This window comes from Colobus angolensis, unplaced genomic scaffold (assembly GCF_000951035.1).
Source record: "Colobus angolensis palliatus isolate OR3802 unplaced genomic scaffold, Cang.pa_1.0 Scaffold20, whole genome shotgun sequence".
Classification (NCBI taxonomy): domain Eukaryota; kingdom Metazoa; phylum Chordata; class Mammalia; order Primates; family Cercopithecidae; genus Colobus; species Colobus angolensis.
Genome location: NW_012115155.1, coordinates 1510833 through 1524221, shown reverse-complemented (window position 1 = coordinate 1524221; position 13389 = coordinate 1510833). Strand labels below are relative to the sequence as shown.

Sequence of the window (13389 nt, the reverse complement as noted above, 5' to 3'; positions counted from 1 at the left end):
TGAGAAACCAGTAAAGTACTTGCTAGTGAGGGGGGAGGGCATCTCCCAAACCGGCTATGACTTAGTCACCTGAGTCTCATCTGTGCCTCACTCCAGCTTTGGAAGTGGGACCTTATTGTCTAAGCCACTCTTCTGGAATGAGCTGCACAGTCAAGGGACAGATTTCACACCAGCACCTTACGCTAGCCCAGAGAGACAGATGTCACTTGCTGCGACACAGCAGAGATGCAGACTAAGTGGCAACCAGGGGCCATGAGAGGGAACGTGGTGGAGGGGGACAAACAGGGCCCTCCCGGCCAGTAAGCCCTGGGCTTGGATCCAGTTAAATCACCTCTGAGCCTTCATTTCCTCACTCAAATAATGGGCACAGTAATCCCCATTACACAATATTGAGGTGTGATCCCCACCGCAAAGGGCAGCGGGATTGTAAATCCAAGAGCTGGAGGGGAACATCTGGCAAGAAGGGTCTAGAGAGCTGTCTCCTTTTCTTCGTTATTACTTTTCAACAACCTACTTCCTACGTCCTCCAGAGTCAAACTCCAGCCTTTCTCCTCTGCAAGCTCCCAGGATTCTTCTCCCTGCTGCTTGCAGAGGACATACCCCTTGCCCACTGACTGTTGCCCAGACAGCTGTCTGTGGCTTCCCCTGCGCCTTGGGGAACGCCTCCTGTCAGGTTCACACTCCATTCCTGATGAGGGCTGGCTCGTGCACTCTGGAATCCGGGACCAGCTGGGCCTCAAACAAGCCTCAAACACTGTAAACCCTGCCTCGCACAGGGCCTGGGGCAGAAACATCCCCGACAGAAGTACCTGCAGACTGTGGTCTCAGTCAGTCTGCCTCATTTTCCTCAGTGTGGCTGAACTGGGAAGGAGGCGAGAAAGGCCACTTCTACCATCCTCCTCCTCCCCACAAAGGGCCAGCACACCCTGGGCCAGGGTGCAGGGCAGGACTGCCTGCCTCATACTCTACCAGGTACGTGGCTGAAGCACTACCAGAGGTCTTTAGAAAAAGGAAGCAAGGCTGAGGTCAGACAGAGTAAGTCATCTCAAGAACTCAGATCACTAAAGTTATTTAAAGTAACAAATACACTTTTAATTGATCTCAGATAAAAACTACTTGATCAAGGAAGGTCAGTAATCGTTTTAGCCTCTAATTTGTTAGAGCCGTATGGTGAGCAGCCTTGAGTAGCTGGGCTAACTGGTTATTTTCCCGAATTCCCACCATCCACGGTATTAGAAAAAACAAGGCATTGTCTCAGTTTAGGAGAAACACATGGCCTAGTAGCCAAATCCAGTCACTCATATCCCGTATTTTTTCTTTAGCTCTTCTACTTTGCTGATGTAAGCTTTCATGGCATCTTCCTTGGAAGTCCCTGTAAGGAATCAATAGGATTATTTGTCAGGGAGGCAGCATGGTAGGAAATAAGCAGCTTCCAGAGCCCCAGGCAGCTCTGCTGTAACTCTCCGAGGCTCAGTTTCTCACTTACAAAGTTGAGATTCTACTAATTACATGTTGGAGGAGACGGTATCCATGGAACCTGGCCCGAAGTGAATGCTCTATAAGCCACTGTGCTCAGAAAGCCTGGTGGGGCTGGCTAAGACCTGTCGCCCATCTGCTGGACACCTGCATCCCCCACCTGTCCTGGGGGAATGGCCAGTGTGAGCCTCGGGGGAGAGGTGCCACCCTCCAGACAGGCAGGAAACTGTCACTGTGGTGACTTTACTGGTCCTGCTAACTCTCGTGGCTGACATTGGCTTTGGCCTTTTCCGTGTCTCTGTGTTGGGCTCCTATCTCCCAGAGCTGTTAAGCTGGCAGTGAAAAAGCAAAGTCAGGCACCTTCTTCTCCCCAGAGGGAGGCTATGAGAAAAGTTTCAGGAACTCTGAGCAAAAGTGGCTGCTTCTTGGAGGGGAATGAGGCAAATCTTTGTCTTCTTGCTGCAGTAGAAAGGACACTGAAGGTATCCCTCAGAGACAGTGACACCCAGTTTCCTGGATTCTGTGATGAAAGAGAGAGACCCTCTGGAACTCAGAGCTTGCTGTGAAGCACTGGAGAGTACATGGGGGCTGAGGATGGTATGGAAATGTCCCATGAAAATGGCCAGGCAGACGGGCATTCCCTTCCCAGTTACTTGCAGATCCTAGGAGTGTGTTTATTGTATTGTAACCCTTTCTGAATTCAAGGATTGCTCATATGCAGAAAGACAGAGGGCTTATTCAGAAACTAGCCAGCGGGAACGCCAATGCTGCCAGGAGTTTTGGTGCCAACTCTTGGGTCTTGCTGCTGCAGGTGGCACGTGATTAAGTACGAGCTTGGATACTTCTTGGCTGCTGGTGCTTAGCATATAATGGCTCCATTCACTGAGCCTACGATGCCAGTGGCAGGCCATGTATTAGCTCATTCCCTTCTTTTATGTACCCTTCTGGCTAGGAGGGAACTGGGGAGGGCCACTGGGGTTAGGGGGTCACCGCCTGGCCTTGTAGGGGAGAGGGAGCTGCAGACAGGAAACCACCCCTTATTCTGAACACATCCGAAGCCCACGCCAACTACATCATTTCCCAAACTATTTTTCAGTGGCCTGATTCCCAGCCCCTCCTCTCTACATGATACTCCTGCTCAGAGATGGTGCTTTTAGAAAAGGCATAAAGAGTGTTAGGAAAAAAAGTAGGTGGCCCAGCTTTTTCCCATTCTGGCACAGGTCAGGCTGGTTTCCCACAGGTGCCCCACTGACTTCGTTTCCTCTCCTCTTCCTTTATACTTCATAATGAAGACTCTTTCATTACTGGGTTTCACAAATGAAGGAAACTGATTAGAACAATTACCTTTCAGCTCATTCCAGGCATCCCACTTGGCCTTGCCCGTGAAGTCCAACATCCCGGGCCGTTCTTAAACAAGGAAAGAAAAGGCATTAGATCTGGTTCGAATTCTAATGGAGAACTTGATCAACCTTCTTGCCATAAATGCCATCTTCTATTACACCTGTTCCTTCTAGGCTCTGTCATGGGGTTAAATAGGTCTAGTAGAGTGGGTTCTGCCCTAAGAAAACCAGATATATGCCAATCCAAACTTAAAATCTAGAGCAAATAGGAAGAACGCTATTCTTATTACAAAAGATAACCTTTTTCTTACAAGTGAAGTGACTCCAAAATTTCTCCTTTAAAAAACTTATACTTTAATCACAATTTTTTTTTAAAACATCCATTCATATGGCTTAAAATTCAAAAGCGACAGAGGAAAACACTATAAAGTTTCTCTCCCACCCCTGCTCTTAGCTACCCAATTTCTCTCCCTAATCAGTAATGATATCAAGTGTCCTTTCCTATGAACTGTTTATATCCTAGCCTCATTTTTCTACCAAATTGTTAGTCTATTTCTTGCTGATCTGTAGGCGTTTTCACCGAGGGTAAGGTTTCTTTAAGTTACATGATGACTTTATGCTTATAGACCTGTTACCATCTGCAGTTGGGAAACACACTCACCATCTCCCTGTTCTCCTGTTTCACTAACATGCCCAGCCCCAAAGCCAAAGGGAACAGAGTCCGTAGCCTGGAGCACTGCGTCTGAGAAAATGTCCCTGAGCGCTTTCAGGGAACTGTTCCCAGGGACAGCTGAAACAAACTGCCCTTGCGGTCATCATCAGGATCCCAGAATAGCACTCCTCAACAGCTCTCTCCAAGCGATGGGAATGGAAATGTACATGTATATTTGCAATGTCCAATTCAGGAACCACTTGCCACACCAAGTACCTGAAATGACTACTGGGCATCTGAAATGTGGCTCCTGTGAATGAAGACTAAACTTGATTTCATTTAACTATTTTTAGTTTAGTTTTTTTTTTTTTTTTTGGGGCCAGAGTCTCGTTCTGTTGACCAGGCTGGAGTGCAGTGGTGCATCCTCAGCTCACCACAACCTCCACCTCCCCAGGTTCAAGCGATTCTCCTGTCTCAGCCTCCCAAGTATCTGGCACTACGGACACGTGCCACCATGCCCAGCTAAGTTTTGTATTTTTAGTAGAGATGGGTTTCACTATGTTGGCCAGGTTAGTCTCAAACTCCTGACCTCGTGATCCACCCGCCTCGGCCTCCCAAAGTGCTGGGATTACAGGCATGAGTCACCGCGCCCAGCCTCAGTTAAAATTTACATAGTCATATGTGGCTACTGGCTATTGTACTAAACTCTTGTGTTTGGACTATCATGTTTTATAATCGTGTAATAGGGCTGTATAGTACAGCCCCAGAGAGAGCCAATGATACCTCTTTGATCAGTAAGTAATCAGTAAGTGAAAGATTCCCATGCCAGTCTACCTAGACTCATGTGAAAACCGGTATTTCTAGTACCGACACAGGCCAGTCTCTGAAAACACTGTCAGAAAAGCACCTCAGCACCTCTGGCCTCCCCCACTTTCACCTTTCCTTCCCCTCCCTGGAAGGACAGAGTTTACGAACTCACTGTAAAACCCATCTTCGCCACAAGACCTTCCTCAACTAAGTGCTCCATGTGAACCCCAGAGTTTGATTCGGTACTGCCTGCGATCTGTCATTCTGGGTGCTATTTCCTGCCTAGAGCTGGTTGGCAGCCAGCCCACAGGCTCCATCTTCCACCCCAGCTACTGTGGAAATGGGGACCATGTTTACTTTCCTCCTCAACAGGGGCAGGGGAGACCTCCCTTCTGTGCTGCCATGACAACCCTGAGTCCTTGCACAGAATGCACTGTGCTGTTGCCTCAGTATCCACCCATGTTTCAGGGACTTAGGGACAGAATGAAACCTGCCCAAGGTAGGGAAGACGTTATTACAGAACATGACAGTCCAAAGTACAGCCTCAAAATCTGCACCAAGATTTTCGGACAGGGAAAAAGTTGTCATCAGGAAGGCACAGGCTTGTCAGCGAAATGCTCTGACCTGGCCCTAGAAACCAGGTGCTTCTCTGCTCCTGACATCAGGCTTGGCCAGGCTGTCAAGTGCTCCAACTTTGATCCTGCCCATCTAGGGCAGAAGCTGAACGGCTCAACAATGATGCCACTGAGCTGAGAGCCTACAGCAAGTCTCTTCCAAGCTGCAGCCTTTGCTTCTTCCCTAGTAGAGAGGAGCTGCTGGTGATAACCAGTAAAGAACTTCTAAAGCCAGGATTTGAATTCTGCTACTACTGGAGACACTGAGAATCCGGAACACGGTCTTTTCCACCCCAGGAACCATCACCATACCCCAGCTGAAGAGTAAGGCCTCAGGCAGTTTGAGAGTGAAGTTCCCAGGGACTTCTAGGCTGGGCTGCTGAGCCTGCTTTGAGGAGAAGAGGCCCTCCCAAACCCCGCTCCGCATACCTGTATTTACGTCACCCACAGTTGCTTGTTTGTAGCGGCCATAGATGAACAGCATCTCATCGTCGGCTGGCTTGGTCTTAAGGTGCTTAACCTCCTCTGCAGCTTTCTCAAACTCAGCCTAAATGGAAGGGAGAGGAGAGGACTGAGGGCCTCCTCTGGGTGGGAGAGGGTAGGAGTCCTGCTGTGGCCTCAACAGAGCCCAGTTACAGGGATGGAGAGGTGGGAAAGGTGGCACCCTTCGGGCAATGCAGCCCCTGAAGTGTGTCTGCCCCACCCTGCCCCAACAGGGCAGCTAGAAAGAGTCAGCAACACAAGAAGGGGAAGCCCCTCCGGTTCACTCATTCAATCGAAAACCACGTATCCAGCGCTCTCACAAACGCAGGCATCAGGTCTGGAAACACAGCAGTGAAGAGGGCAGGCCAAGCCTTTGCCCGCAGTGGGTGTCCACCCCGCGGGAGAAGCGGGAGAAGCAGCGCGGCCAACTGCCTGGCCACCACCGTGCCAGGCACTAGGGAGTGGCCGGGGTTTCAGCTAAGCCCTGGCCTGGGGACAGAGGCGGCACAGTATGCTGGAAACAGCTGAAAGGGGACAGGGTATGAGTGCCCCGGTGTCAGCGCCGGAGCCCATTGGTCCCCTCCCTCCCCCTGGAGCCCGGGCATTCAACACTGACCTCTGTCCCAGTGCCCGGATTGGCAGAGGCAGGCGGGAGGGGCCAGAGGTCGCCCCACATAGCTTGGTCGCCGATAAGGGTCTACACTGGAGGGAAAGGAGGGGCCCCTGGGTCACCTCTCCCCGGGCCGCGATTCTCCTCGTCCCGCACTCGGAGCACCCGGCCCCGTACTTCCCCTGACCTCCAAGCTCCCGTCCACGGCCTCCTCGCTTCCCCACTCCGCCGCGACGTCCTGCCCTGTGCTTCGGGATGGGGACTGAGACTCCTCGCTCCTCCAATCCGTGCAACCCCTTCCCCCATCTTTCCATCAAGCACCCTTGACTCCCACTCCTCTCCCGCTACACAGCGAAGTCCACCCCATGGGCAACTTTCCGGCAGTTGCGGGGTGGGCAGCAGAGTTAGAAATGCCCAAACGGAAAATCCCGCTCACAAGGCTCTGTTCAACGAATCAGGGCTGGGCATGGGTCCAGGAGGAACTGCGGGGCACGGAAGGAAACAGCCCGAGAGCTTCTGGCTGCCAGGTGAGCCACCAACAGGCCTCGAGCCCGCTGCACCTTCCCAGCCTGGCTGTGCACGCGCTGTATACCTGAGACATCCTGGCCGCCTTGCGAGAACTACGGGGAGACCGCGGAGGAGGCGAGGACCAGGAAACGATCGCTCAGGCTGCACTGGCAGGCGCTTTTAGAGGCGCGGTTCACTCGCCCCAACCCTGGTCGGGCGAGCACCGGAAAGCCAATCAGAAGCCAGCTCTGTGCTAGGGGCGTGCCCAGCCCCCGCCGCGGCGCCAGTCCCGCCCGAGCCTACGTGGGACTGCTTGCGCAAGCGCCGGGAGTAGCCGAAGGGGACGCCGGGAGCAGGTAGGGACCGCGGAAGTAGGGCGGTTAGTTTTGCAGACGGGAGTTGGTCGATAGTTGGGTTCAGTCCTGGGCCGTTGTGGGGACGGCAAGCGGGGGAAGTGGAGGGGACGGAGACCGAAGAGCGAAGGTCCTTATGTTTCTTTTTTTTCCTTAAATCTCTTGCCCGGCCTGAAGAGGCCGGAAGTTGCTTCTCTGGACAAACTCAGACCTGGGAATGGTGGGCGGGACCCACTCTTCTTTTGGGGTCTAGAGAAGACCCCCGGAGATGGTACCTGGTGAGCTGCGTGGTGGTGGAAAGCTGGACTGGTCTCCAGAAAGGCGAAGCCGAGGCCTCTTCCTCTGAACTTTTGGCACGGGTTCTTTGACTTGCCTGTGGCCCTAGTGTCAGTCCCGTATGGCACATTGATGACTGTGGTGCATGTCTCCATCTGGTGCCTTAAAGGCAGGGACAGTGTCTTATTTGTCTTGATTTAACAAACTTGGACGGGACCAGGTGTTCAGCACATATTTAACAATAAGTTAAATATAGAGTTCTTTAGAGAGTTGGAAGTTGATAGTTTTAAATGGAGGACGGGGAGTATTGAGGGAAGGTGACATTTGACAAAGTTCCTCAAGGAGGGGAGGGAGGATGCCAAGCAGAGAACAAGTGTAAAGGCGTGGGCAAGGAACCAGGGGAAGAGTAGAAAGATGAGGCTGGAGAGTTTTGGAGGTGGCGGGCTGGCTAAGTGATGCAGAAGTTGGCCTTCACAGGGACTTTGACTGTCATGCTGAGTGAGATGAGAAATCGTAAAAGGGTTTGAAAAGAGGATGAGGAGACGGAGGGAAACGTCTTTGCGAGATTGTTACAGGGACTAATTTCCATGGGAACAGAAAGGAACAGCACAGGTGTCTGGAAGTGTTTTAGGATCGATGTTTAAGAAGCTAAAGGAAGACTTCTCTAGCAGTGGTTACAAAGGAGCTGAGTGAAGAGAGGGAAATGATGGAAAATTCTCTGGAGATCGTTAAAAAAGCAAAATCCTTCCTCTCTAATTCATAATTTGTGGCAAGAGGGCTGGACTACAAATCTCTCTGCCCTGCCTACACCTTCACCCTCCCCAGGGAAGGTAGATACTTTCAGACCTAACTTGCTAACTTAATGTAGGTCAGGTTTTATGGACTGTTTGGGAAGAAATGAGCATGCAATAGGGAACAAATCTAGGGTTTTCAGTCTGAGAATTTTGTTTGAGAAAGAAAAACGAAACAAATTAACAAAAACCTTAAATATGGGGAAAGTACACTGAAGTGTAAGAAATGCAGGTTTCTTCGAAAATCACAATTCAGAGCTGCTTTTTCCATTTGAGGCCTGGATTTGGTTTTGCTCTAGTTGGTGCTTACAGCTTCCTTGGTGGAAACTTAGATTGCTTGTGTGGGCCAGATTTGCAGTCAAATACATCCCCTAGTCAGCAGGTTTTAAGTTAGGGTATTGTCGAGATTAGGTACTTTGATAATGCAGTTATCACTTCTCAAAGATCGGTTGCTTTGATTTAGTTTTTTAGTTTTTTGTTTTTATTTCTTTTTGTGTGTGATAGGGTCTCACTCTTTTACCCAGGCGGTAGTTCAGTGGCACAATCTCAGCTCTCTGCAGCCTTGAACTGCAGGCCTCAAGCGATCCTCCCACCTTAGCCTCCCGAGTAGCTAGAACTATGGGCACAACCACCATGCCTGGCTAATATTTTTATTTTTGTATTCACAATTTGGCTGTTTGGTTCAAGGGGCCTAGTATTCAACCTGTCTTGGCTTTTTATCATGGCTTCCTCACTAAGCTTAATCATTTCTAACTTTTGATTTAAAATGAGAGACTAACAATGCTTCCTGTCACTTGAAAACTTAGAGGCCATTGCAGTGTTATTAATTGGCCTAATTTCAATATTGTTGTGCATGTTTTGTTCGATTTATACCTAAATAGTTGTTTTTGAGTGATTGCAAAGGTTGTTGTATTTTGTATTTGTATTCGTATTGTATATTGTATTCCATGTGTTCTTTGCTACTATTTGGAAATACAGTTGGTTTTGTGTGTTTATTTTGTATCCTGTGACTTTGCCAAATTCATTAATCTAGATTTTTTTTTTTTTTGAGAATTCTTGGGATTTTCTATGTAGATAATCATGTCATCTGCAAATATAGGGACAGTTTTATTTCTTCCTTTCTCAACTCTCTGCCTTTTATTTCCTTTTCTTGCCTTGTTTCACTGGCTAAAACTTCCAGCAGCGTGTTGAGTAAGAATGGTGAGAATGTCTGTCTTTCCTTGTTCCTGATCTTAGGGGGAAAGCATTTAGTCTTTCCTCATGAAGTCTAATGTTAGTTCTAGCTTTGTTTTTTTTTTTTTTGGTTTCTTTTTTGTAGTTGCTCTTTATCAAACTGAGATGTTCCCCTCTTTTCTTGTTTTTCTGAGAGTCCTTATTGTGAATGGATGTTGACTCTCCATTGATGTTTGTCAGGTGCCTTTTCTGTATCACTTGATGTGATCGTGTGATTTTTCTTCAGTTTGTTAATTTGGTGGATTACATTGATTGATTTTCAAATATTAAACTAACCTTGCTTCTCTTGAAAAAACTACTTGGTCATGGTGTATAATTATTTTTATGTATTGCTAAATTGTATTTGCTAATGTCTTACTAAGGATTTTCATGTCTATATTCATAAGGGATATTGGTCTGTTGTCTTTTTTTAGTAATGGCTTTGTCTGGCTTTATTATTGTAGAAAAAATAGCTTCATAAAATGAATTAGGAAATGTTCCTTCCTTTTCCGTTTTCTGAAAGAGGTTGTGTACAATTGATGTTAATTCTTCTTTAAATGTTTTGTAGAGTTCTCTAGTGAAGCTCTCTAGGACTGGAGATTTCTTTTCTTTTCTCCTTCCTCCCTTCCTTCCTTCCTTTTTTCCAGGAACGCCATCAGGTTCTTAGGGAGATTTCTTTCTTGGGAGTTCTTAAATTATGGATTTCATTTCCTTAATAGTTATAGGGCTATTCATATTGTTTATTTCATACTGGTGAGTGTTGGTAGTTTGCATTTTTAAAGAAATTGGTCCATTTTGTCTGTGCTGTGAAATGTATGTATGTAATTAGTTTGTATTCCCTTATTATCCTTTTGATATGTGCAGAGCCTATAATGATATCCTCAGTTTCATTACCGATCTTGGTTATCTGTGCCTTCTTTTTTTTTCCAGTTGGTCTTGCTCAAGATTTTTCAGTGTTTAAAAAATCTTTTCAAAGAACCAGCTCTTTTCTTATGGATTTTCTATTTTCTGTTTTCAATTTTATTGATTTCCACTCATTATTATTTCTTTCCTTCTGCTTGCTTTGGGTTTGTTCTGCTCTTGATTTTCTAGGTTCTTGAGGTGGGAGCTTAGATTATTGACTTGAGACTTTTTCTCATTTAATATATGCATTTAGTGCGATACATTTTCCTCTTCACAGTGCTTTAACTGTGTCCAACTTTTATTCAGTTCAGTGTGTTTTTACTTTCTTTTTTTCTTGAAACAGAGTCTCGTTCTGTCACCCAGGTCGGAGAGCAGTGATCTCGGCTCACTGCAACCTCTGCCTCCTGGGTTCAAGTGATTCTCCTGTTTCAGCCTCCTGAGTAGCTGGGGTTACAGTGCCTGCCACCAAGCCCAGCGGATTTTTGTATTTTTAGTAGAGCTAGGGTTTCATCATGTTGGCTAGTCTGGTCTCGAACTCCTGACCTGAAATCTGCCCACCTCAGCCTCCCAAAGTGCTGGGATTACAGGTGTGGGCCACCGAACCTGGCCTTAGTTTCCTTTGGGACTTCCTCTTTGGTCCAGGGCTTGTTTAGTAGTCTGTTCCTTAGTTTCCAAGTGTTTGAAGACTTTGCTGGTAGCTTTCTGTTTCTGATTTCCAATTTGATTCCACTATGGTCAGAGAACACACTGTTTAATTTCACTACTTTAAACTCGTCATGGTTTTTTCCTGTGGTGCAGAATATGGATGTCTTGGCATCTATTTTGTGGATACTTGAAAAGAATGTGCATTTTGCAGTCATTAGCAGGGTGTTCCATAAATGTCCATTACATCCTGTTGGGTGGATGGTGGTGTACAGCAACAGTCCTCAACCTTTTTGGCACCAGGGACCAGTTTCATGGAAGACAGTTTTTTCATGATGGGGTGGTAGGGGGATGGTTTTGGGTTGAAACTGTCCCACCTCAAATCATCAGGCATTAGATTCTCACAAGGAACATGCAACGTAGATCCCTCATATGCTCAGTTCACAATAGGGTTCGCGCTCCTATGAGAATCTAATGCCACCACTGAGAGGAGGAGTTGATTCCATTCCTTCTCCCTATAGGTCCCACAGGGGCAATCAGAGTAGCTCATTTGCTACTGCGTGTGCAGTGGATTTGTGTCACAGCTGTAAAACCCCAGGTTTAGGTAAATCAAATTCTTTATAAAGGGCTGCAGGCAAACCTGCCCAGCCTTACCCTGGAGTGAGATATCTTCATTGTACTGGACAGTCTGGTGGGAGATACTGTCTCTGTCTTTCTAAGCTGTTCGCTATATACATATCCTTGAAAGATAGTTTAGAATGAAAGCAGCCAGCGCCTCTACTTCTAAGACACTCAGAAGTGTGAGAGACCCATGGGGAAATGTCTCCTAACACACCATACAGGGATTAACATTCTCACTGATGATTGCAAATCAAGAAAAAGAGAATTTATACCCAGTATACCTTGTTTAAGAAAGCAAGTGTATGAAATATTCTTTCCAAATGGTTAAGTCTCCAACCCTTGGGAAAACTCAACTGTCCAGAATGGTTTATGGAGAGTCTTGCATATCTTGAGCAGAGAAAACAAATTATGGTTTTGTACATTTGCTCCAGATTGAAGGTCATAGTGGCAGGTCTGAGGAATTGTAGGTGTTGATTTGTCAGTGGGTGGTGTACTGTACATGTGAATAGTAATCACGGATATATTTATTTGGAACTGATAACGGTTCTTCCTCAGGGAAGGTCAGCTGCTAATGTCATTGTGTAGTAAAGCAGTTACAGCACGGAGAAGCATGTGCCAGTCAGCAGATTAGCTAAAATTCATCTTGTACCTAATGTGTTACCTAACCCCCAGAGGTGGAAGATTTTATTTTTTTAACCTATCTAAAAAATGGTTGAGGTTGAAGACTTTGAAATCATTTATAAATGAATTGTTGAAAATATATTTCTCAAAAGTTCTGTCAGTGAAAGATGATTTAACCAACTCTTCTAGAATAATGGTGCTTTTATTTGTATTATGCGGCTAAACAAACAAACAAACAAATGCCAAGAACTTTTCAAATGTTATTTAACTCTCATATAGTCCTAGTTTATAAATGTAGGGTTTTTTTTTTGTTTGTTTGTTTTTATATTTTGAGACAGAGCCTCACATATGTTTTGTTTGTTTTATATTTTGAGGCTGCACGATCTTGGCTCACTGCAGCCTCTGCCTCCTGGTTCAAGCGATTCTCATGCCTCAACCTCCCGAGTAACTGGGATTACAGGAGCATGCCACCACGCCCGGCTAATTTTTTTCTGTATTTTTAGTAGAGACAGGGTTTCACCATGTTGGCCAGGCTGGTCTTGAACTCCTGACCTCAAGTGATCCATCAGTGATCCGCCTGCCTCAGCCCCCCAAAGTGCTGGGATTACAAACGTGAGCCACCGTGCCCTGCCATAAATGTAGTTTATAAATGCTGAGTTTCATATTTAAAAAAAATACGCTTTTGAAAAAATGTAAAGCAGATTATTTGACACGTAATTGTACATATTTAGGCAGCACAGTTTGATGTTTCAATGCATATATGTGTTGTAGAATGAGCGATTCAGGGTATTTAGTGTGACCATTGCCTCGTGCATTTATCTTTTTGTGATGAGGATATTTAAAAATCTCTCTTCTAGCTATTTTGTGATGTACTGTTAACCATAGAACGCCAGAACTTACTACTCCTATTTAATTTCAGCTGTGCCTTCAACCAGCCTCTCCCAATCCTTTTCTCACCCCTTCTCCAGTCTGTCCTAAAAAGAAAATTCCTGGGGCTGGGCGCGGTAGCTCATGCCTGTAATCCCAACACTTTGGGAGGTTGAGGCGGGTGGATCGCCTGAGATCAGGAGTTCGAGACTAGCCTGCTCAACATGGTGAAACTCTGTCTTTACTAAAACTATAAAAATTAGCCGGGCATGGCAGCATGTGCCCATAGCCCCAGCTACTCTGGAGGCTGAGCAGGAGAATCACTTGAACGTGGGAGGCAGAGGTTCCAGTGAGCTGAGATCGTGTCACTGCACTCCACCCTGAGTGACAGAGCAAGACTCCAGTGAGACTCTCAAAAAAAAAAGAAAAAGAAAATTATTGTTACCTTTTTTCTTTTTATTATAATGTCCAACTCTTGATATTTCATTGTTACTGAGATCTGTTTTCAGAAGACAATTTTGTTCTGCATCCAAGAGTTAAAATTATGCTTTTGAGGTAGGCCAGAGTAGATTAAAATGCAATTAACATTTTGCTTTTAGTCATAGTACTAAGTG

General features: G+C 46.4%; 2 protein-coding genes across 15 annotated transcripts in view; one reads left to right on the top strand and one right to left on the bottom strand.

Moving 5' to 3' along the window:
• Positions 1–1067: 1067 nt before the first annotated feature.
• On the bottom strand, positions 1068–6714 carry DBI (diazepam binding inhibitor (GABA receptor modulator, acyl-CoA binding protein)). Of its 11 annotated transcripts, none has more exons than XM_011941622.1 (5): positions 6543–6711; positions 5989–6074; positions 5319–5436; positions 2821–2883; positions 1068–1372 (listed from the first exon to the last, which is right to left on the bottom strand). In XM_011941622.1, exons 2-5 carry the CDS (start codon positions 6046–6048, stop codon positions 1299–1301), a joined length of 315 nt encoding a protein of 104 aa, XP_011797012.1. In that variant the 5' UTR covers positions 6049–6074; positions 6543–6711; the 3' UTR covers positions 1068–1298. The 11 variants fall into 11 exon arrangements, with proteins under 11 accessions (XP_011797012.1, XP_011797014.1, XP_011797008.1 ...); XM_011941624.1 differs by having other exon boundaries at positions 5989–6069; XM_011941618.1 differs by lacking the exon at positions 5989–6074 and adding an exon at positions 6105–6230 and having other exon boundaries at positions 6575–6711.
• A 98-nt stretch (positions 6715–6812) lies between these two features.
• The window catches only part of LOC105511495 (chromosome unknown open reading frame, human C2orf76), a 58314-nt gene continuing 51737 nt past the window's right edge, over positions 6813–13389 (top strand). For 2 of the 4 annotated variants that reach the window (XM_011941616.1, XM_011941614.1), the window contains exon 1: positions 6953–7276. The gene's annotated coding sequence lies outside the window, so the exon portion shown is untranslated. Of the gene's footprint in view, positions 6846–6892; positions 7277–13389 lie in introns of those variants that run through there. The other 2 variants (XM_011941613.1, XM_011941615.1) reach the window with 2 other exon arrangements.